Below are 23,647 nucleotides of genomic sequence, written 5' to 3' on the forward strand. Positions count from 1 at the left end.
GAAATACAGACATCTCTTCAATATACTGATTTCCTTTCTTTTGGGTGTATACCTAGTAGTGGGATTGCTGGATCATGTGGTAGCTCAATTTTTAGTTTTTGAGGAACTCCCAAACTGTTCTCCGTAGTGTACTAACTTACATTCCTGCCAACAGAGTACAAGGGTTCCCTTCTCTCCACATCCTCACCGACATTTGTTATTCCCTGTCTCTTGGTTAAAAGCCATTTTAGCTGGGGTGAGATGATATCTCATTGTAGTTTTAATTTGCATTTCTCTGGTAATCAGTGATTTTGAGCACTTTTTATATACCTGTTTGACATTTATATGTCTTCTTTTGAGAAATGTCTATTCAGATCTTTTGCTCATTGTTTGATTGAATAGTTATCTCTTTTATATTCTGGTTATAAAACTTGTCAGATGGGTAGTTTGCAGATGTTTTCTCCCATTCTGTGGGTTGTCTCTCACTTCGTTGATTGTTTCCTTTGCTATGCAGGAACTTTTTACTTGATATGTTCACATTTATCCATTTTTGCTTTCGTTGCCTGTGCTTGTGGGGTCCTGCTCAAGAAATTCTTGCCCAGACCAATGTCCTGGAGATTTTCCCCAAGGTTTTCTTGTAGTAGTTTCATAGATTTAAATCTTTAGTCCACATTGATTTGATTTTTGTATATGGCGAGAGATAGGGGTCTAGTTTCATTCTTTTGCATACGGATATCCAGTTTTCCCAGCACTGTTTATTGAAGAAACTGTCTGTTCTCCAGTGTATGTTGTTGGTACCTTTGTGGAAAATGAGTTCACTCTAGGTGTATGGATTTGTTTCCGGGTTCTCTGTTCTGTTCCATTGGTCTATGTGTCTGTTTTTTTGCCAGTATCATGCCATTTTGTTTACTATAGCTCTGTAGTGTAATTTGAAGTCAGGTCATGTGATTCCTTCAGTTTTGTTCTTTTTGCTCAGGATAGCTTTAGCTATTCTGGGTCTATTGTGGCTCTATATAAATTTTAGGATTGTTTTTTCTATTTCTGTGAAGAATGTCATTGGTATTTTGATAGGATTGCATTGAATCTATAGATTGCCTTGGGTACTGTGGACATTTTAACAATATTGATTCTTCTAGTCTATGAATATGGAATATCTTTCCATTTTTTGTGTCCTCTTTAATTTCTTTCATCAGTATTTTATAGTTTTTATTGTAGAGATCTTTCATTTCTTTGACTAATTCCTAGGTATTTAATTTCATTTGTAGCTACTATAAATGGGATTACTTTTAATTACTTTTTCAGATTGTTCACTGTTGCCATATAGAAAGCTACTGATTTTTGTATGTTGATTTGTGTCCTGCAACTTTACTGAATTTGCTTAGCAATTCTAATAGTTTTTTTGTGGAGTCTAGATTTTTCCAAATATAATATTATCTGCAAACAGGGATAGTTTGACTTCTTCCTGTCCAATTTGAATGGCCCTTTATTTTTATCTCTTGTCTGAATGTTGTAGCTAGGACTTTCAGTACTATATTGAGTAACAGTGTTGAAAGTAGGCTTCCTTGTTGTGTTCCAGATCTTACAGGAAAGGCTTTCACTTTTTCCATGTCCTATATTTTACTAGCTGTGGGTCTGTCATGTCTGCCTTTTGTTATGTTGAGGTACATTCCTTCTGTACCCAGTTTTTTAGGGATTGTGTCATGAAGGGATGTTGAATTTTATCAAATGCTTTTTCAGCATCAGTTGAAATGATTATATTGTTTTTGTCCTTCATTTCATTGAAATGATATATTACATTGATTGACTTGCATTCATTGAGCCATCTTGCATCTCTGGGATACATCCTGCTTGGTCATGATCAATGATCTCTTTAATGTGTTGTTGAATACAGTTTGGTAGTATTTTGTTGAGGGTTTTTGCATCAGTGTACATCAGGGATATTTGCCTGTAGTTTTCTTTTTTTTTGATATTTCTTTGTCTGGTTTTGGCATCTCGGTGATACAAGCCTTGCAGAATGAATTTGGAAGTATTCCTGTCTCCTCCATTTCAGTGGTCCCCAACCTTTTTGGCCCCAGGGACTGGTTTTGTGGAATACAGTTTTTCCATGGACTGGGGTGAGGGGTGATATGGTTTCAGAATGATTCAAGTGTATTACATTTGTTGTGCACCTTATTTCTAATATTATTACATTATGATATATAATGAAATAATTATACAACTCACCATAATGTAGAATCAGTGGGAGCCCTGAGCTTGTTTTCCTGCGACTAGGTGGTCCCATCTTGGGGTGATGGGAGTCAGTGACAGATCATCATCAGGCATGAGATTCTCACAAGGAGCACACAACCTAGATCCCTCACATGCACAGTTCACAACAGGGTTTGCACTCCTGTAAGACTCTAATGTCGTGGCTAATCTGACAGAGGTGGAGGTCAGGTGGTAATGCAAGCAGCAGGGAGCAGCTGTAAATACAGATGAAGCTTCTTTCACTCGCCCGCCACTCACCTCCTGCAGTGCAGCCTGGTTTCTAACAGGCCACTGACCAGTACCAGTCTGTGGCCCAGGGGTTTGGGACCCCTGCTGTATTTTTTTGGAATAGTTAGAATAAGATGGATATCAGTTCTTCTTTAAATATTTGGTAAGGTTTAGCAGTGAAGCTATCAGGTTCTGGGCTTTTCTTTACTGAAAGCCTTTTTATTACTGCTTCAATCTTGTTACTTGTTATTGGTCTGTTCAGGTTTTGGATTACTTTATGGTTCAGTATTGGTAGGTTGTATGTGTCTGGGAATTTATCCATTTCTTCTAGGTTTTCCAATTTATTGGCATATAGTAGCCATGTTGCTTCTAGTAGCCACTAATGAATTTCTGTGTTATCAGTTTTAATGTCTCCTTTTTCATCTCCGATTTTATTTATTTGGGTCTTCTCTCTTTTTTTCTTAGTCTGACTAAAGGTTTGTCAATATTATCTTTTCAGAAAAGCAACTTTTTGTTTCATTGATCTTTTGCATTGTTTCCTGTGTTTCAATTTGTTTTATTTCTGCTGTGATCCTTATTCATTCTTGTATTCTACAAATTTTAAATTTGGTTTGCTCTTGCTTTTCTAGCTCTTTAAGATGCATCATTAGGTTATCTATTTGAAGTTTTTTCACTTTTTTTATGTAAGCACTTATACCATAAACTTCCCTCTTAGTGCTTCTTTCACTATATCCCATAGGTTTTGGTGTGTTATGTTTCTTTTATCATTTGTTTCAAGTAAATTTTAAATTTCTTTCTGATTTCTTTTTTGACCCTCTGGTCAACTGGTAGCATATTGTTCAGTTTCCATATCTTTGTACAGTTTCTAGAATTCCTCTTGTTATTGATGTCTAGTTTTATTCCATTGTGGTCAGAGAAGATGCTTCATAATATTTCAATTTTTTGAATGTTTTAAGACTTGTTTTGTTACCTAACATATGGTCTACTCTTGAGAATGATCCATGTGCTGAAGAAAAGAATGTGTATTGTGCAGCCATTGGATGAAATGTTTTGTAAATATATTATTAGGTCCAATTGGTCTATAGCAAAAATTAAGTCTAGTGTTTCTTTGTGGATTTTCTGTTTGGAAGATCTGTTCATTGCTGAAAGTGGGGTGTTGAAGTCTCCAGCTGTTATTGTATTGGGGGGTTTATCTGTCCGTTTAGCACTAATAATCTTTGCTTTATATATCTGGGTGCTCCAGTGTTGGATGCATATCTATTTACAATTGTTATATCCTCTTGCTGAATTGACCCCTTTATCATTATGTAATGACCTTCTTTGTCTCTTTATAGTTTGTCTTGAAGTCTGTTTTATCTGATATAAGTATAGCTACATCTGCTGTTTTTTGGTTTCCATTGTCATGGAATATCTTTTTCCATCTCTTTATAGATCTGCATGTGTCTTTATTGGTGAAGTATGTTTCTTGTGGGCAACAAGTCGTTGGATCTTGTTTTTTATCCATTCAGCCACTCTATGTCTTTTGATTGGAGAGTTTAGTCCATTTTCACTTGATGTTATTGTTGGTAAGTACGGACTTACTCCCGCCATTTTATTGTATTCTGGTTGTTTTGTGATGTTCTCTTCCTTCCTTCCTGTGTTCCTTTTAGTTAAGGTGATTTTTCTCTGGTGGTATGATTTCATTTTTTGCTTTTTATTGTTTGAGTATCCATTGTATGTTGTTTGATTTGAGGTTACTATGAGGCTTGCAAATAATATAACCCATTATTTTTTAAACAGATGACAACTGGCTGGGTGTGGTGGCTCATTCCTGTGATGCCAGCACTTTGGGAGGCTGAGGCGGGCAGATCACTTGAGGTCAAAAGTTCGAGAACAGCCTGGCCAACATGGCAAAACCCCATCTCTACTAAAAATACAAGAATTAGCCAGGCATGGTAGTGTGCGTCTGTAATCCCAGCTACTTGGGAGGTTGAGGCATGAGAATCACTTGAACCTGGGAGGCGGAGGTTGCAGTGAGCCGAGATCGCACCACTGCACGCCAGCCTGGGTGACAGAGCAAGACTCCATGTCAAAAAAATTAAAAACAAGTGAGATTTATACCTTCAGATGATTTCTTATTGCTCATTAACATCCTTTTCTTTTAGATTGAAGGACTTTCTTTAGAATTTCTTGTAGAACAGGTCTGGTGTTGATGAAATCTCTTAGCTTTTGTTGTCTGGGAAAGTCTTTATTTCTCCTTCATGTTTGAAGGATATTTTTGCTGGATATACTATTCTGGGGCAAAAGGTTTTTTCCTTCAGCACTTTAAATATGTCACGCCACTCTCTTCTTGGACTGTAAAGTTTCCACTGAAAAGTCTGCTGCCGGGTGCTTTGGAGCTCCGTTGTATGTTATTTGTTTCTTTTCTCTTGGGGCTTTTAGGATTCTTTCTTAATCTTTGACCTTCAGGAGTTTGATTATTAAATCCCTTGAGGTAGTCTTTGGGTTAAGTCAGCTTGGTGTTCTATAACCTTCTTGTACTTGAATGTTGCTATCTCTTTCTAGGTTTGGGAATTTTGCTGATATTATCTCTTTGAATAAACTTTTTACCTTATCTGTTTCTCTGCCTCCACCTTAAGTTATTAAGGCCAATACCTTAAGTTATTAAGGCCAACAACTTTTAGATTTGCTTTTTTTGGAGGCTATTTTCTAGATCTTGTAGGTGTGCTTCATTCTTTTTTATTCTTTTTTCTTTTGTCTCCTCTGATTGTATGTTTTTTGTTTTTTGTTTTCGAGATGGAGTCTCGCCCTGTCACCTAGGCTGGAGTCTCGCCCTGTCACCTAGGCTGGAGTGCAGTGGCGCAATCTCGGCTCACTGAAACCTCTGCGTCCCGGGTTCAAGCCATTCTACTGCCTCAGCCTCCTGAGTAGCTGGGATTACAGATGCCCGCCACTACACCTGGCTAATTTTTGTATTTTTAGTAGAGATGGGGCTTCACCAGGTTGGCCAGGCTGGGACTGTGTATTTTCAAATAGCCTGTCTTCAAGCTCACTAATTCTTTCTTCTGCTTGATCAATTCTGCCGTTAGAAGACTCATACATTTTTCAGTATGTCAGTTGCATTTTTCAACTCTAGAATTTCTGTTTGATTCTTTTTAGTTATTTCAATCTCTCTGTTAAATTTATCTGATAGAATTCTGAATTCCTTCTCTGTGTTATCTTGAATTTCTTTGAGTTACCTCAAAACAGCAATTCGAATTCTCTGTCTGAAAGGTCACATACCTCTTTCCCTCTGGGATTGGTTACTGGTGTCTTACTTAGTTCATCTGTTGAGGTATTGTTTTCCTGGATGGTCTTGATGCTTGTGGATGTTCACTGATGTCTGAACATTGACGAGTTATATATTTATTGTAGTCTTTGGTGTCTGGGCTTGTTTGTACCTGTGCTTCTTGGGAAGGCTTTCTAGGTATTCTAAGGGACTTGGGTGTTGTGATTCAAGTTTTTAGTCATGGCAGCTGTGTCTGCATTAGGGGGTACCTTAAACCCAGTAATGCTGTGGTTCTTGCAGACTTGTAGAGGTGCCACCTTGGTAGTCTCGGATAAGAACTGGGAGAATTTTCTGGTTTACCAGGCAGAAACTCTGATTATCGTTCCTTACTTTTTCCCAAACAGAGTGTCTCTGTCTGTGCTGAGCTGCCTGGAGGTGGGGGAGGGGTTACATAAGTATCCTTGTGGCCACCACCACTGGGACTGCAGTGGTTCAGACCTGAAGCCAGCACAGTACTGGGTCTTGCTCAAGGCCCTGGGGCTCTACAATCAGCAGGTGGTGAAGCCAGCTAGGTTTGTGTTCTTCCCTTCAGGGCAGCGAGTTCTTCTGGGCCCCATGCGGGTTGAGAGATGCCATCTGGGAGGCAGGGCCTAGAGTCGGAAACCTTAGAAATCTACCTGGGTCTCTATTCTGCTATGGCTGAGCTGGCACCGAGACCACAAGACAAAGTCCTTCTCACTCTTCTCTCCCCTTTCCACAGGCAGAGGAGTCTTTCCCCCGGCCACCACCACAGGTCCATGGAGAGTACTGAGAGGCCACTTCCAGGGTTTACTTAAGGCTCAAGGGGTCTTCAGCCAGCTTGTGGTGAATGCTGCCAGGCCTGGGACTCACCCTTAAGGTTGATGGGCTCCTCTCTCATCCAGAGAAGGTCCAGAAATGCTGTCGAGGGGCCCAGGCTTGGAATCAGGGACCCCAAGAGCCCACTTGGTGCTCTACCTCAGCTAGTGACTCAGCTGGTACCTAAGCTGTGAGACGAAGTCGCCTTTATTTCTCCCTCTGCTTTTCTCAAACAGAAGGAGTTTCTCATATGACCTAGCTTGGAATGTTCTGGGTCATACCTGAAGCCAGCATGTCTCAGAGTCTCACCCAAGGCCCATGAAGTGTACTGCCTGGCTACTGCTACTGATTATTCAGGGCCCAAGAGCTCTTTAGTCAGCAGGTGAGGAATCCTGCCAGGACTGGGTCCTTCCCTTCAAGGCAGTAGGTTCCCTTCTGGACCATGGTGTATCTAGAAGTGTCTTCTGGGAGCTAGGGCTTAGAATGGGCTCATGATTCTGCCAGGTGCCCTATTCTACTGTGGCTAAGCTGGTATCCTAATTGCAATACAAAGTCCTCTTTACTCTTCCTTTTCCACTCCTCAAGCAGAAGGAAGGAGTGTCTTTTGGAGGTTGGAGTTGTGCAGCCTGATGTTGGGATAGGGGTGGCGCAAGCACTCCCTTAGCCACCCCTGTTGATGTCTCACTAGGTTGTATGCCCCTGATGTCCACTGGCTCTGAGCCCAGCACAGTGCTACGACTTGCTGAGGAATTGCAGTCTTTTTGGCCTAGACTGCCTTTTAAGTTTGTTTAGGACCCCAGAGCTCTGCCTGTGGTGGAGTGCTCTGCCTGTGGTGGCAGAGCTTGCCAGAACTCAAGTTCTGACCACTGGGATGGATGATTCCTTCTGTCTAGAGCTGTTCTATATGTTCCCTCTGTGGGTATCAGCTGAGTTCTGCCCAGTGTTGACAGCACTGAGTTCCAATGCAGAGTCTCACAGTCACTGAGCTCTCCCTCCCCCAGGTGCATAGATTCTCTCTTTCTGCCATGTGGCTGCTGCCAGGGGATGGGGGAGGGGTGGAGTTGGTAGTTCAAGACTCTCTTTCCTACCCTCTTTGGTGCCTCTTTCAGCAATATGAAGTTAAAACCAGGTATTATGATTGCTCCTGATGTTTTTGTGTCGATATTGTTAATTTGGTTGCCGGGCCGGGGCTGACCTTGTAACCACAATTTGGAGGCCAAGGGGGGGATCACGAAAATAAAATAAAATAAAATAAATAATAATAAGTAAATAAATAAATAAATTTGGTGTTCCTGTAAGTGGAGGGACCATGGGTAGAGGCTTCTATTTGGCCATCTTGCTCCATTCCTCAGCTAATATTTTCGAGTTTGAGAAACATTTTGTGACAGCTGAAAAAACTGCACACAGAACTGCATGTTAAGTCATAATCTTAGAATATTGATTGAGGAACATATTGTTAAGCTAATATTACTTCATTAACACTTCAAAATTAATTTGTGTTTTACTAGTCACAACCTCATCTATATATATAGGCAAGATCGTTTGCAATAAATCTGATTCAAGATTGAAACCACTATCTCATTTCTGTGTTTCATTTTTTTCATCTTGCCTTAAACTTGAAACATTTCTTCCATTTTATTTATAGCTACATCAAAATATTTTAATAGTCATATGCTGTTCCATTAAGTAGATATATTACAATTTACGTATCCATTCCCCCATTGTCTGACACTTAGATTGTCTCCATCTTATTTCTGATAAATGGTACCACAGTAAATATCTTTCTGAATTACTTTCTGGTTCATGCATCTGGTATGAGTATTTAGCTTCTATTGGACCAAACCTGTTACAGATAACAAGTAGAAATTCTGGATAAAACTTTTTTTCTTTTTCTTTTTTTTGAGACGGAGTCTCACTCTGTTGCCCAGGATGGAGTGCAGTGGCGTGATCTCAGCTCACTGCAACCTCTGCCTCCTGGGTTCAAGTGATTCTCCTGCCTCAGCCTCCCAAGTAGCTGGGATTACAGGTATGTACCTCCATGCCCTGCTAATTTTTGTATTTTTAGTAAAGACAGGGTTTCACCATGTTGGCCAGGCTGGTCTCAAACTCCTGACCTCAGGTGATCCACCCGCCTTGGCCTCCTGAAGTGCTGGGACTACAGGCGTGAGCCACTATGCCCGGGAAAACCTTTTTTTTTTTTTTTTTTTTTTTGAGGTAGGTTCTGGCTCTGTTGCCCAGGCTGAAGTGCAGTGACATGATCACATCTCACTGCAACCTTGGCCTCCTGGCCTCAAGCAATCCTTTCATTTCAGCCTCCTGAGTAGCTGAGACTACAGATATGCACCACCACACCGGCTATTTTTTTTTTTTTTCTCTGTAGAGACAGGGCTTTGCCAGATTGCCCAGGCTTGTCTCGAACTCCTGGGCTCAAGAGATCCTCCTGCCTTGGCCTCCCAAAGTATTGGGATTACAGTCATGAGACGCCATGCATGGCCTGGATACAATATATTTTTTTAAAACTGTCTGAAAGCAGTAGAGAGGGACTAACAGAGTTGTACTTGTTTAGCCAGGTGAGTTTACCCTTTTTTAGTTTTTAGTTTTAGTCAGAGGACAGGTACTAGTATGTTCTATGCAGGATACTAAACTTTCGCAGAAAAAACAAAATCTTATTGGCTGGAAGAATTTGATGGCAGAGATTGAGGCAAACATGATGGCTCAAAAGAGAGGAGAAATTAGGTTGTTTTGTTTTTTTGTTGTTGAGTTTGAGGAGTTCTTTATATATTCTGGATATTAACCTCTTTTCAGATATATCATTTGCAAAGATTTTATTCCATTCAGTAGGTTGTATTATCACTTCTTCATAGTATCCTTTGATGTACAAAAGTCCTTAATTTTGATGGATTACAGTTAATTCATTTTTTCTTTTGTTGCCTGTGCTTTTGGTATCTGTCATATTCATGAAATCATTGCCAAATATCTGATGTCATGAAAATCCTTCTAAGAGTTTTATAGTTTTAGCTCTTAAGTTTAGGTCTTTGGTCCATCATGAGTTGATTTTTTTAATGGTGTAACGTGAGAATCCAACATTATTTTGCATGTGGATGTCTAGTTTTTCTAGTAGTGCTAGTTGAAAAGACTGTCCTTTCCTCGTTAAACGGTCTTGGCACCCGTGTCGAAAATCAGTGGATTGTATTTGTGATACTTTATTTTTGACTTTTTAAATTCCTTCATTGTTACTTTATTTTTTTGAGACAAAGTCTCACTCTGTTGCCCACGCTGGAATGCTGTGGCACCATCTCGGCTCACTGCAACCTCTGCCTCTCGGGTTCAAGCGATTCTCATGCCTCAGCCTCCCAAGTAGCCAGGATTACAGGCACCCGCCACCAAGCCTGGCTAATTTTTGTATTTTTAGTAGAGTCCAGGTTTCACCATGTTGGTCAGACTGGTCTCAAACTCCTGGCCTCAGGTGATCCACCTGCCTCAGCCTCCCAGGCTGCTGGGATTACAGGTGTGAGCCACCATACCCCGCCTGTTTTTTAATTTATATATTTAGAGATGGGGTCTTGCTCTGTTGCCCAGGTTGGTCTTGCACTTCCAGCCTCAAGCAATTCTCCCGCCTTGGTCTCCCAAAGTGTTGGGATTGCAGGTGTGAGCCACTGCACCCAGCATATTTCTGAGTTTCTTTTTTTTTTTTTTTTTTTTGTTAGATAGAATCTCACTCTGTTGCCCAGGCTGGAGTGCAGTGGTATAATCTCACCTCACTTCATCCTCCACCTCCTGGGTTCAAGTGATTCTCCTGCTTCAGCCTCCTGAGTAGATGGGATTACAGGTGTGCGCCACCATGCCTGGCTAGTTTTTGTATTTTCAGTGGAGACAGGGTTTTACCACGTTGGCCAGTCTGGTCTCGAACTCCTGACCTCAGGTGATCCACCCGCCCTCGGCCTCCCTAAGTGCTGGGATTACAGGGGTGGGCCACCACACCTGGCCTATTTCTGATTTCTTGATTTTATTCCATCAGCCTGTGTCTGTCCATATGTCTGTACCATAATGTTTTTATTACTGTAGTTTTGGTAAGTTTCAAAATTGGGAAGTGTGAGTTTTCCAGCTTTATTCTTCTTTGTCAAGATTGTTTTGCTGTTTAGGGCTCCTGGAATTCCATGTGAGTTTGAGGATCAGCTTTTCTATTTCTCTGAAAAAAGACACTTAACATTTTGATGGAAATTGCATTGAATCTCTAGATTGCTTTGGTTTTATTGCTCTTAATGCTCCTTTCATATGGAACATTTATCTAGTCTTTAATTCACCATTTCATTTGCGGTGATGATAATGTTCTGGAATTAAATAGAGGTGATGGTTTTATGATTTTGTAAATATACTAAAACCTACTTTCAAAGGTGAATTGTTTGCAAGTGAATTATACCTTGATTTAACAAGACAAAAGCAAAAACACTTTCTTCAACTTGACGTCTACTTCCAACTGTGATTTGTTCTTCCTCTTATAATCAGACTTTTTGGAAGAGGGCGTATGCTTTCAGTGCCGTTATCACCTCTCATTCACTCCTCTGTCCAATATAATCTGGCTTTTGTTTCCATTAATTATATGAAACTGCCCTTTGTCTTTTTTTTTTCTGCGGGGGTTGTTTGTTTTTAAGCATTTAACACAGTTGATATCTTTCTTTTGTTTTTCTTAATAACCTTTTCATTTTAGAACAGCTTTAGGCTTACAGAAAAATTTCAAAGATAGTACAGAGTTACTTTATACCCTTCACTCAGTTTCCCCTACTATCAGTAGCATACAAAACTCAGACTGGGCAATATGGTGAGACCCTGCCTCTACAAAAACATTTTTAAAAATTAACTGGGCATGGTGGCACATACCTGTACTCCTAGCTACTCAGGAGGCTGAGGGGGGAGGATCACTTGAGCCCAGGAGTTTGAGGCTATAGGAGCTATGATTTTGCCACTGCACTCCAGCCTGGGTGACATTTTCATCACAGCATATTAAGGCACATACTATCAACATGACTTATCACTGTTGATGTGAACCTTGATCAGCTGGCTGATGTCGCTTTTTTCAGGTTTCTCCATAGCAAAGTTAGTCTTTACCCCTCTCCTTTTCTGTGTCATAGGCTTTGGAAGGAAGTCATTGTGTGGAGCGCACTCTTGAGGAGCAGGGAATTATGCTCTCCCTCCTTGAGGGGAGTTTCTACATAAGTTAAATTAACATTTACACCAGTTAGAACTCTTCGGTGCTCTAGATTTGTCCCTTCTCCTCTATTTATTCAATCATTTATTTAGATTAGTATGGACTTGTGGATATTTAGTTTATAGTCTGGGTTATAATCCAATACTACTTTTATTTTCTTGCTCACATTTCCAGATATGGCCATTGGAAGCTCTTTCAGTTGGTTTCCATGTCCCTTGGACACATCCTAATCATCGTGTTTGTTTTTGGTACTTCCTGACTTGTTGGCACTGCAACATGCCCCAGACTCATCTTGTGTATTTCCTGCCCAGACCTCAGATCAGTCATTTTTCCAGAGTATGGATTCCTTGTCCTGGAGATTGTTATTAGAAACCAGTATCTCAGTGCTAAATGAGCTCATTGCTACTGGAGTGGTGCCTTTCTTTTTGAATCACTGTTTTATCCTTTGTGTCTGTGATACTACATTTTCTTAGTCTTTCATAGAAGGTAGTACAATGTAGTAGTTAAGAACAAGAGCTCTGAAGGACTAAAATGTAATCTTGGTTCCATTTCTTACACCCAACCAAATGTGTGATCTTGAGCAAGTTGATCTTTCTAAACTACAATGTCCACATCTGTAATGATACATATTATAATAGTAGGTTGCTCACAGAATGTGTAAAGATTAAATGAGCAACTGCACATAGTAAGTTGTGCCTAGCACATAGTAAGCATTCTTTCTGTCCTTCCTTCTTTTTCTCTGGTTTATAATATTTTCACCTTCCTTTTTGGCTGTTCCCTGACAGTCTACTGTATTAGATTTCCTTCGTTTTCTAAATGTTACAGTGTTCCATGGTCTTAGGTTTTCTTCTCACCTTGTGTATTCTCTCCAGGTGATGTCACCTATTCTTATAGCTTTGGTTGTCATCTGTTTTGTATATGTATGATTCCCAAATCTATGCCTGTGGCCCAAATACTTGTCTTAAGATTTTGTATATCTGACAGCCTATTTGGACACCTTCATTTGAATAACTTTAATGCACCTCAGACTCAGTCTGTCCAGAATTAAAGTAATTATTTTGCCCTCCCAAAATCTGCTGTCCCCCTTCACCCGCCCTTTATCCCAGCCAGAAACAGAGGTATCATCTTTAATTCCTTTCTCTTTATGTCTACTCCCAGTCAAATCACTTACAAGGCTTGTTGATTCCCCCTAACTCTCTGAGCCTTCCTCACCCATTTTCTCTGCCTTCACTGCTGCTGTAGTTAGGTCAGACTACTATAAACCATTTCCTGGATTACTGCGGCTGATTTTCTGTTTCATTCTCTGTACTGTAGCTGCATACTTTTTCTCAAACACAGATCTGCACAAATCTTTTCATGTTATAAAACATTTTAATAGTTCCTTATTGCCCTCAAGATAAAGTCCAAACTCCAATTTAAATGATCGTTTATGGCCGGATGCAGTGGCTCACGCCTGTATTCCCTGCACTTTGGGAGACCAATGCAGGTGGATCAGTTGAGGTCAGGAGTTCGAGACCAGCCTGGCCAACATGGTGGAACCCCCATCTCTACTAAAAATATAAATAATTAGCTGGGTGCGGTGGTGTGTGCCTGTAATCCCAGCTACTACGGGGGCTGAGGCAGGAGAATTGCTTGAACCCAGGAGGCAGAGCTTGCAGTAAGCCAAGATCTAGCCACTACACTCCAGCCTGGGTGACAGAGCAAAACTCCATCTCAAAAAAACAAACAAACAAACAAAATTCTTTAAGATAATGGTTCTTGTTTTCATCTGTACTCTTATCCCAGACACCTATCCTTCTGCCACATTGAACTGCTTTTAGTTCCCTATTCTCTTTTCTGTGTCTCATTTAGCCTTTCTATATGCTCCTCTCTGGGCCTGGAATTTTATGCTTCCTTGACACCATCTTTCATGCCACTCCTGCTATATTTATACATATCACCTAGCTAATTCCTGTTCATCCTTTGCATCTAAGCTTAGGTCTTATTTCCACTGGCCCATAAGCCTCTCAAGTAAAAATATTTAAAACTCCTAAATGGAAAGAAGATTAAAAATAATGGAAATGGCCAGTGATGTACGAGGAGCAAGAACATAATATTGATATTAAATAAAATAAAACATACTTCAAACCTCAAGACATTAAAGGACAAAGAGGAATATTATATAATGATAAATAATCAAAACAACAGTCCAATTTTCAAAAAATGGACAAAACTTATGAACAGAAAGTTCACAGAAATGGAAATATTAACAGTTCTTACACATGTGTAAAGGCACTCAACCTCATTCATAAGGCATATGTAATTTAAAATTACACTGAGGGCTGGGCATAGTGGCTCATGCCTGTAGTCCCAGCACTTAATGAGGCCAAGGCTGGAGAATTACTTGAGCCCAAAGTTCAAGACCAGCCTGGGCAGCACAGGGAGGCATTGCCTCTACAAAAGATAAAAATAAAATTAGCCAGGCTTGGTGGCATGCATCTGTAGTCCCAGCTGTTTGGGAGCCTGAGGCAGGAGGATTGCTTGAGCCCCGGAGGTGTAGGCTGCAGTGAGCCAGCTGTGTTCGTGCCATTGTACTTGTACTCCAGCCTGGGTGACCCTGTCTCAAAAAAATAAAAACACTGGTGTATCATATTTCACTCTGTAAGATTAGTGAGTATTAAGAAGTTTGTGCAGGATTGAAAAAAAGAAGTTTGGGCCAGATGCGGTGGCTCACGCCTATAATCCCAGCACTTTGGGAGGCCGAGACAGGGAGATTACTTGAGGCCAAGAGTTTGAGACCAGCCTGGTCAACATGGTGAAACCCCATCTCTACTAAAAATACAAAAAATTAGCCGGGCGTGGTGGCACATGCCTGTAGTCCCAGCTACTCGGGAGGCTCAGGCAGGAGAATCGCTTGAGTTTGAGAGGTGGAGGTTGCAGTGAGCCGAGATCATGCCACTGCACTCCAGCCTGGGCAACAGAGCAAGACTCCATCTCAAAAAAAAGAAAAAAGGCCAGGCGTGGTGGCTCAAGCCTGTAATCCCAGAACTTTGAGAGGCTGAGGTGGGCGGATCACCTGAGGTAAGGAGTTCAAGACCAGCCTGGCCAGCATGGTGAAACCCCATCTCTACTAAAAATACAAAAAATTAGCCAGGCGTGGTGGTGCATGCCTGTAATTCTAGCTACTCAGGAGGCTGAGGCAGGAGAATCACTTGAACCTGGGAGGCAGAGGTTGCAGTGAGTTGAGATAGCACCATTGCGCTTCCAGCCTGGGCAACAAGAGCGAAACTCCATCTCAAAAAAAAAAAAAAAAAAAAGTAAAAAATGTTTGACAAAAACACTCTTGTCAAGGGTGTAAGGTAACATGCTTTCCTATACTACTGGTGGGAACATAAATTAGTACAACCTTTATGAGAGGGAATTTGCAATATTTATTAATTTAACATTAACATATCTTATGACTTAGCAGTCTCAATTCTAGGAATTCATTTTATTGCTAAGCTCACAAATTTAGGAAATAAAAGTTAATCTTTACAGTATAATATGTAATAGTAAAGTATTGGAAACAATGTAAATCCATCACCAGGATCTAGTTAAATAAATTTTGTTCAGTACATATAATGGAATGCTATGCAGATGTAAAATTGGGAATGAGAAAGGCTATGTACAAATATAGAATGATCTGGAAGACACATTGAATTAACAAAAGAAACCGTGCGCAGTGGCTCACTCCTGTAATCCCAGCACTTTCGGAGGTGAAGTCGGGTGGATCACGAGGTCAGGAGTTCAAGACCAGCCTGGCCAACATGGTGAAACCTCGTCTCTACTAAAAATACAAAAATTAGCCGGGCATGGTGGTGGGCGCCTGTAATCCCAGCTACTCAGACTGAGGCAGGAGAATCGGTTGAACCAAGGAGGCAGAGGTTGCAGTGAGCCGACATTGCACCACTGCACTTTAGCCTGGGTGACAGAGCAAGATTCCGTCTCAAACAAGAAAAAGAAAAGAAAAGTGCAAAACAGTGATCTGAGCATATAAGTATTTGTTTTAAGAAGTGAGGAACAGGCCTGGCGTGGTGGCTCACACTGATAATCCTAGCACTTTTGTAGGCTGAGGCGGGCAGATCCGTTGAGTCCAGGAATTTGAGACCAGCCTGGGCAACATGGTGAAACCCTGTCTCTACGAAAAATTAGCTGGGGGTGGTGGTGTGTACCTGTAGTCCCAGCTACTCAGGAGGCTGAGGTGGGAGGATTGCTTGAGCCGAGGAGGCAGGGGTTGCAATGAGCTGAGATTGTGCCACTGCACTCCAGCCAGCCTGGGTGACAGAGTGAGACTCTTTCTAAAAAAAAAAAAAGTGAGAAATAATGACGCAGCATACAAACTTGAAAACATATAATGTTTCTTGTAAGGATACACAGAAACTGTTGGCATTGGTTATCTGGTAGTGGAGAAACAGTGTGTTTCACAGAGGAGAAATTTTTAATTTTAATGAAGTTCAACATGAATTTTTCTTTCATGGATCATGCTTTTGCTGTTGTATCTAAAATGTAATTGTCAAAACCAAGGTCCCATAGATTTTCTTTTTTATTGTCTTCTAGGAGTTTTATAATTTTGTATTTTATGTTTTAAGTCTAGAATCCATTTTGGATTTTTATGACAGGTATAAAGAATCTGTGTCTAGATTCATTTCTTTGCATGTAGATATCCAGTTCATTTGGCCTCATTTATTGAAAAGACTCTCTTTTCTCCATTAAATTGCCTTTGCCCATTTGTCAGAGATTAGTTGACCGTATTTTTATTGTTCTGTTTCAGGGCTGTCTATCCTGTTTTGTTGATCTATTTTGCTGTTCTTTTGCACACTGCTTTGATTACTGTGGCTTTATAGTTATGGTCTTTTTTTTTTTTTTTTTTTTGAGCTAGAGTCTTACACTGTCACTCAAGATGGAGTGCAGTGGCACAATTACAGCTTGCTGCCTCCTTGACCTCCTGGGCTCAGCTAATCTCCCCACCTCAGCTTCCCAAGTACCTGGGACTATAGGCACGTGCCACCATGCCCAGGTGGGGCATTTTTTAAATTTTTTTGTAGAGACAGGGTCTCACTTTGTTGCCTAGGCTGGTCTTGAACTCCTAGGCTCGAGCTGTCTTTCTGCCTTGTTCTGAGGCAGTGCTGAGATTACAGGCATAAGCTACCATGCCCAACCTATAGTCAGTCTTAAAGTTGGATAATGTCAGTCCTCCAGCTTTTCTTTACTATTGTGTTGGCTCTTCTGAGTCTTTTACCTTGTCATATAAATTTCAGAATCAGTTTTTTGATAACTACAAAGTGACTTGCAGGGTTTTTATTGAGATTGCAATGAATCTGTACATCAAGTTGAGAATAACTGAAATCTTAATAATATTGATTCTTCCTATTCATGAGCATGGAATAGCTCTACATTAATTAGGTCTTCTTTGATTTCTTTTTTCAGAGTTTTATAGTTTTCCCCCAGAGATCTTATATATATATATTTATTGGATTTATACCTAAGTATGTCATTTTTGGTGCTAATGTAAATGGTCTTGTGTTTTTAATTTCAAATATTAATTGTTTATTGCTGGCATATAAGAAGGCAATTAATTGTATGTTAAACTTTATATTCTGTAACCTTGCTATAATTGCTTATCAGTTGCAGGAGAGTTTTTAATTATAAGTGGTATTTTAATTTTCAATTTCTAGTTCTTCTTTGCTAACATACAGAGATATAATTGCTTTCTAATTTCACTGGTTAGGACTTTCAGCACAAGATTTGATAGAAATGGTGGCAGCAGAAATCCTTGCCTTGTTCCCCGTATTAGGAGGAAAGTGTTGTCTTTTATTTTTAGGTATGATTTTAGCTGTAGATTTTTTTTATAGCTACCCTTTATCAGGTTGAGTAAGTTTTCCTTCTGTTCTTGGTTTTCTGGGAGTTTTATACATGAATGGTTTTTGGATTTTGTTAAATGCTTTTTCTGCCCCTGTTGCAATGATTACATGGTGGAGTACTATTAATATGGTATATTATTACATTGATTGATTTTTATATGTCAAATCAGCCTTGGATTTCCTGGATAAACCTCAGTTATGAGAGAAGTATACAAATTCTCCATTTGGAGAGTATTGGTGATTAGATCCTGTTTTGTATTATTTTTAATCCTTTATAATCTTAGAGATGATTCTGGGGATCCCTGGGTCACAGCAAGGAACGAGCTGAAGTTAGAGTCCCCAGCAGATAGATGATCCCCAACTTAACGATGGTTTGACTTAAAATTTTTTGACTTTATGATGGTGTGAAAGTGATACACATTCAGTAGAAACCATACTTTCGAGTACCCATACCACTATTCTGTTTTTCACTTTCAGTACAGTATTCAATAAATTACATGAGTTATCCAACACTTCATTATAAAATAGGCTTTGTGGTAGATGAGTTTGCCTAATTGTAGGCTAATGTAAGTATTCTGAGCACCTTAAGGTAGGCTGAGCTAAGCTATAAAGTTTGATAGGTTAGGTGTGTTAAATGAATTTCCAACTTACAATATTTTCATCTTACAGTGGGTTTATCAGGATGTAACTGCATCATACATACCTTCATAGCCTCTATACATACATCTATAGTGGCACCAATTGTTTCAGGTTTTATAACATTTTTGAACAAATCTTCACAGCCTGGCAACAGGAATAAAAGAAGCATATTGTGGGCAAAGCATTAGGAGCAGAAGGAATTCAGAGTTCTACTGAAAGAGTTGCTGGAATGGCTCCCTGTAGGAACCATAATAATGCATTTCTGGTGAGATGCAAATGTGAGAACTGTGCTTTTCTTGATGAGAGTAAGATAAAGTTTAAAGGGAGTTGGAAAGGGAAAAGAGTAGAGAATTGCTATTAGAAATTACTTCGGTGTTTAAAATCTTAATAATTCAGTAGCTTATATGTTTTAGAGTTTCATGTTTACTTAAGCTGCTAACTTTTACCCGCATTACTTTTTGGGATTTTACTTCACAAATTTAAGCCCCAAAATATCTAGTAAGCCTCTGTTTTATTTTGTATTATTTTGAGTAATAGGTATAAGCAATATTTGGTTGCTATTTCAATAAAAATTCTTTGGCAGGTGTCCGAATCCCAGCACTTTGAGAGGCCGAGGCAGGCAGATCACTTGAGGTCAGGAGTTCGAGACCAGCCTGGCCAATACGGCGAAACCTCTTCTTTACTAAAAAATACAAAAATTAGCCAGGTATGGGGGTACGCACCTATAGTCCCAGCTACTCATGAGGCTGAGATGGGAGCATCGCTTGAACCTGGGAGGCAGAGGTTGCAGTGAGCCGAGATTGCGCCACTCTGCTCCAGCCTAGGCGACAGAGTGAGACTCTGTCTCAAACACACACACACACACACACACACACACACACACACACACACACACACAGTGAATGGTTCTAGCTTTCCTCTTTTTTTGGTTTAGGATAACTAAAATTACACGCCTGTAATTCCAGCACTTTGGGAGGCCGAGGAGGGTAGATCACTGGAGCTCAGGACTTTGAGACCAGCCTGGGCAACACAAAACCCCATTTCTACAAAAAGTACAAAAATTAACCAGGCAGGGTGGCCTGTGCCTGTGCAGTCCCAGCTCCTTGCTCCTTGGGTGGCTGAACTGGGACGATTGCTTGAGCCTGGGAGGCAGAGGTTGCAGTGAGCTGAGATCACACCATTGCACTCTAGCCTGGGTGACAGAGTGAGACCCTGTCTCAAAAAAAAAAAAAAAAAAAAAAATGATCTGAAAACAGAATTCCATTCTGCAAATAATTTTATTTATTGACCAGTTCATCCCAGTGAGTTGCTTTACCTGAAAACCTTTGCCATCTGATCCTTTTTCTTGTTTGTATTTTTCCTGTTTATCTTCAGATACATTTTATTTAAATTAATAGTGGTTAGTTTGTTACCATATTAAATAATTAGATACTAGAATTCAATAAGAACTACCTTTTAAAAATGAAAATCAGGCCGGGCGCGGTGGTTCACGCTTGTAATCCCAGCACTTTGGGAGGCCGAGGCGGGCGGATCACGAGGTCAGGAGATCGAGACCACGGTGAAACCCCGTCTCTACTAAAAAATACAAAAAATTAGCCGGGCGTGGTGGTGGGCGTCTGTAGTCCCAGCTACTCGGAGAGGCTGAGGCAGGAGAATGGCTTGAACCCGGGAGGCGGAGCTTGCAGTGAGCCGAGATTGCGCCACTGCACTCCAGCCTGGGCGACAGAGCGAGAATCCGTCTCAAAAAAAAAAATAAAAATAAAAATAAAAATGAAAATCAGAGGAGTTCCTGATTTAAAACAAAAAATAAAGGAAAATATTAAAGTGTTTTTAAAGAGACTAAGGTTACCACATCTTTTATCTTCCTGTTAACTACTTTTGCAACATATATTGTTGTGATTAGGTAGAATTATACAACTTTGCTCTGTTTCTTTGATTGCGTGTTGGAAACTCTTATTATCCCTTTTTTCAGTGACGTTGTTTTACATTGGATAACATCCAGTGACACTTGTGTATTCTTTACGTCCTTTGCTGAGTCCATTTGGGACCCATTTACATATGAAAAGCAGCATGACTGACATTGCAGACATGTAAATCACAAATCTAAAGGAATTAGAGGAGAAGATGAAAACATTATTTATCAATAAGGTCCTCAGTCTCCCAATTGAACAAAGTAGGCACTTGAGTAATAATTTGAAAAAAGTGATTCATCTTTTTTCTACTCCCTGATTAATAAAGGCGATATTTTCTTAGTATGCTTGGAGGTTGGGAATACTGTAAGTCAGTAGTTCTCGAATTTTATCAAGCATGAGAGTCACCTAGAGGGCATGTTATGAAGATTACCAGGCATCACCTCCAGAGTTCTGATATAGTAGGTCTGGGGTATTACTAAGAAGTTCTCAGGAGAAGCTGATGTTTACTAGCACTGGACCATACTTTAAGCACTACTGGTGGCCGGGCACAGTCATCTCAGCATTTGGGAGGCCGAGGTGGACAGATCGCTTGAGCCCAGGAGTTCGAGACCAGCCTGGCCAACATGGTAAAACCCATGTCTATAAAAATACAAAAATTACCCGGATGTGGTGGCACATGCCTGTAGTCCCAGCTACTTGGGTAGCTGAGGCACAAGAATCATTTGAACCCAGGAGGCAAAGGTTGCAGTGACCCAAAATTGTACCACTGCACTCCAGCCTGGGCGACAGAGTAAGACTCTGTCTCAAAACAAGAAAAAAAACAAAAAACAAAAAGCTACTTGTATATGGTAGGGTATATGAAAGTGGAGAATGAGCAACAAGTAGGATCAGCCTGATTTTCCTGCCTAAGGTTTTCATTCAATTCAGAAAATGTTTTTTTTTTTTTTTTTTTTTAAAGTACCTGCTATGTGTCTAATACTATGATGTCATCAAGCTTTACATGTCTTAGACTTTTCGACAGTGGATCTTTTGCTTTATTGAGAGGCTTCACCAACTAAGGAGCACTGTCTAAAATAAAAGACTAGTAAAGAAAGAAATAAAGGTTATTCATTTTGTTGCTTTTTCAACCCTCTGTTTTTATGCTAGGCAATATTTTACCCTTTACCAATTTTAATGTGCAAACATTATTTCTGGCAATTCCACTTCTAGGTAGCTATCCTAAGGAAATAACTTTCAACAATTGATTAATGTAGACAGAGACAGAGATGTTTATCATAGATGTTTATTATAAAGAGCAGAAAAGTAGCTCCTACACTGAAGTCTGTGGTTTTGCAATTACTAAATAAACTGTGTATATATGTATATGATAGCTAATTTTGTAGCCGTAAAATTTTGCTTATGAAAAGAAGCATTTTAAAGTTAAAAATGCGGCCGGGCGCGGTGGCTCACGCTTGTAATCCCAGCACTTTGGGAGGCCGAGGCGGGCGGATCACGAGGTCAGGAGATCGAGACCACGGTGAAACCCCATCTCTACTAAAAATACAAAAAAATTAGCCGGGCGTGGTGGCGGGCGCCTGTAGTCCCAGCTACTCGGAGAGGCTGAGGCAGGAGAATGGCGTGAACCCGGGAGGCGGAGCTTGCAGTGAGCCGAGATTGCGCCACTGCACTCCAGCCTGGGCGACAGAGCAAGACTCCGTCTCAAAAAAAAAAAAAATAATAATAATAATAATAATATTTGTAAAGCACTACCCAGATGTTTGTGTTACTTTTAGAGCTTTAAAATCTTTGAAATGTTCTTTTTTTATTATTATTATACTTTAGGTTTTAGGGTACATGTGCACAATGTGCAGGTTTGTTACATATGTATCCATGTGCCATGTTGATTTCCTGCACCCATTAACTCATCATTTACATTAGGTATATCTCCTAATGCTGTCCCTCCCCCCTCCCTCAACCCCACAACAGTCCCCAGAGTGTGATGTTCTCCTTCCTGTGTCCATGAGTTCTCATTGTTCAATTCCCACCTATGAGTGAGAACATGCGGTGTTTGGTTTTTTGTCCTTGCGATAGTTTACTGAGAATGATGTTTTCCAGTTTCATCCATGTCCCTACAAAGGACATGAACTCATCATTTTTTATGGCTGCATAGTATTCCATGGTGTATATGTGCAACATTTTCTTCATCCAGTCTATCGTTGTTGGACATTTTGGTTGGTTCCAAGTCTTTGCTATTGTGAATAGTGCTGCAGTAAACATACGTGTGCATGTGTCTTTATAGCAGCATGATTTATAGTCCTTTGGGTATATACCCAGTAATGGGATGGCTGGGTCAAATGGTATTTCTAGTTCTAGATCCCTGAGGAATCGCCACACTGACTTCCACAATGGTTGAACTAGTTTACAGTCCCACCAACAGTGTAAAAGTGTTCCTATTTCTCCACATCCTCTCCAGCACCTGTTGTTTCCTGATTTTTTAATGATGGCCATTCTAACTGGTGTGAGATGGTATCTCACTGTGGTTTTGATTTGCATTTCTCTGATGGCCAGTGATGATGAGCATTTCTTCATGTGTTTTTTAACATCTTGGTTTTCTTTCTGTTTTATCCACTGGTACCTTACTCCTAACCCTCCGTGTGTAGTTCTCAGAATTTATTCCATTCTTGCTATTGTCTGAGTTTTTAGAACAAGGTGGAAGGCGCAGAACAACCCAAAAACTGGTCCCCTCCACACACACATTTTTATATATTTAAGTATAATTTAAATAAATAAATACAGAATGCTGCTAACCTCATTGGCATTTTAAGACCATAGTGTAATGGCAGGCTATTGAGACAACATGGGACTTGTACCTAGCATAGGGCCTGTCTCACAGGTGCTCACTGTATATTTGTTGAGTGGATAAGACAATGAAAAAATGCTACTGTTGGGTTTTTCTCTTTTTAGGTTTTGTTGGGAGCTTCCATTTGTTGTCCCCTGCCCGCCAGTTTTGGATCTTTAATTTTAAAAAGAGTATTTAAGATGGATATGAGAAAGTTATTATTATGCTGGGCACAGTGGCTCACGCCTATAATCCTAATACTTTGGGAGGCTGAAGTGGAAGGATCACTTGAGGCAAGGAGTTCAGGCAAGTTTCTATTAGTAAAATTTTCAAAGTGAAACTTTCTCTCAAGATAACCTCATGCAGACACGTCAGAAAGGAGAACAGTAAAATTGTAAAATGACTGGAAAATAAATACACATTTTAGTGATTTTTTAATGTGGTACTTATTTTGGGAGAATCTAATTATTCAAGTACCCATTAAAATAAAAAGCAAAGTTAATGTTATCTTTATATTATTTAAGATGTATCCATGAGACAAAATAAATTCTACAATATATATTGGATTACTTATGAACAAAGAGAACTAGAAAAAACGTGTTTTAAGAGGAGGTAAATAAAAGAAGTTCCAAATAGAAGGAAAGAAAGCTGGAG

The 23,647-nt window shown here is 40.0% G+C and overlaps 1 protein-coding gene across 11 annotated transcripts in view; it reads left to right on the forward strand.

Annotated features, from left to right (window-relative positions):
- TFDP2 (transcription factor Dp-2) overlaps positions 1-23,647 on the forward strand; it is a 193,162-nt gene that overhangs the window by 67,858 nt on the left and 101,657 nt on the right. Inside the window, exon 1 of one of the 11 annotated variants that reach the window (XM_058433373.1) lies at positions 3,842-4,019. The exons of 7 other annotated variants lie outside the window; for them this stretch is intronic. In XM_058433373.1, coding sequence (XP_058289356.1) covers positions 3,857-4,019 — 163 coding nt within the window. In that variant the 5' untranslated portion in view covers positions 3,842-3,856. Of the gene's footprint in view, positions 1-3,841; positions 4,020-23,647 lie in introns of those variants that run through there. 3 more of the 11 variants (XM_058433370.1, XM_058433371.1, XM_058433372.1) reach the window with 3 other exon arrangements.

Source organism: Hylobates moloch, unplaced genomic scaffold (genome assembly GCF_009828535.3).
Source record: "Hylobates moloch isolate HMO894 unplaced genomic scaffold, HMol_V3 SCAFFOLD_22, whole genome shotgun sequence".
In the NCBI taxonomy this organism is placed as follows: domain Eukaryota; kingdom Metazoa; phylum Chordata; class Mammalia; order Primates; family Hylobatidae; genus Hylobates; species Hylobates moloch.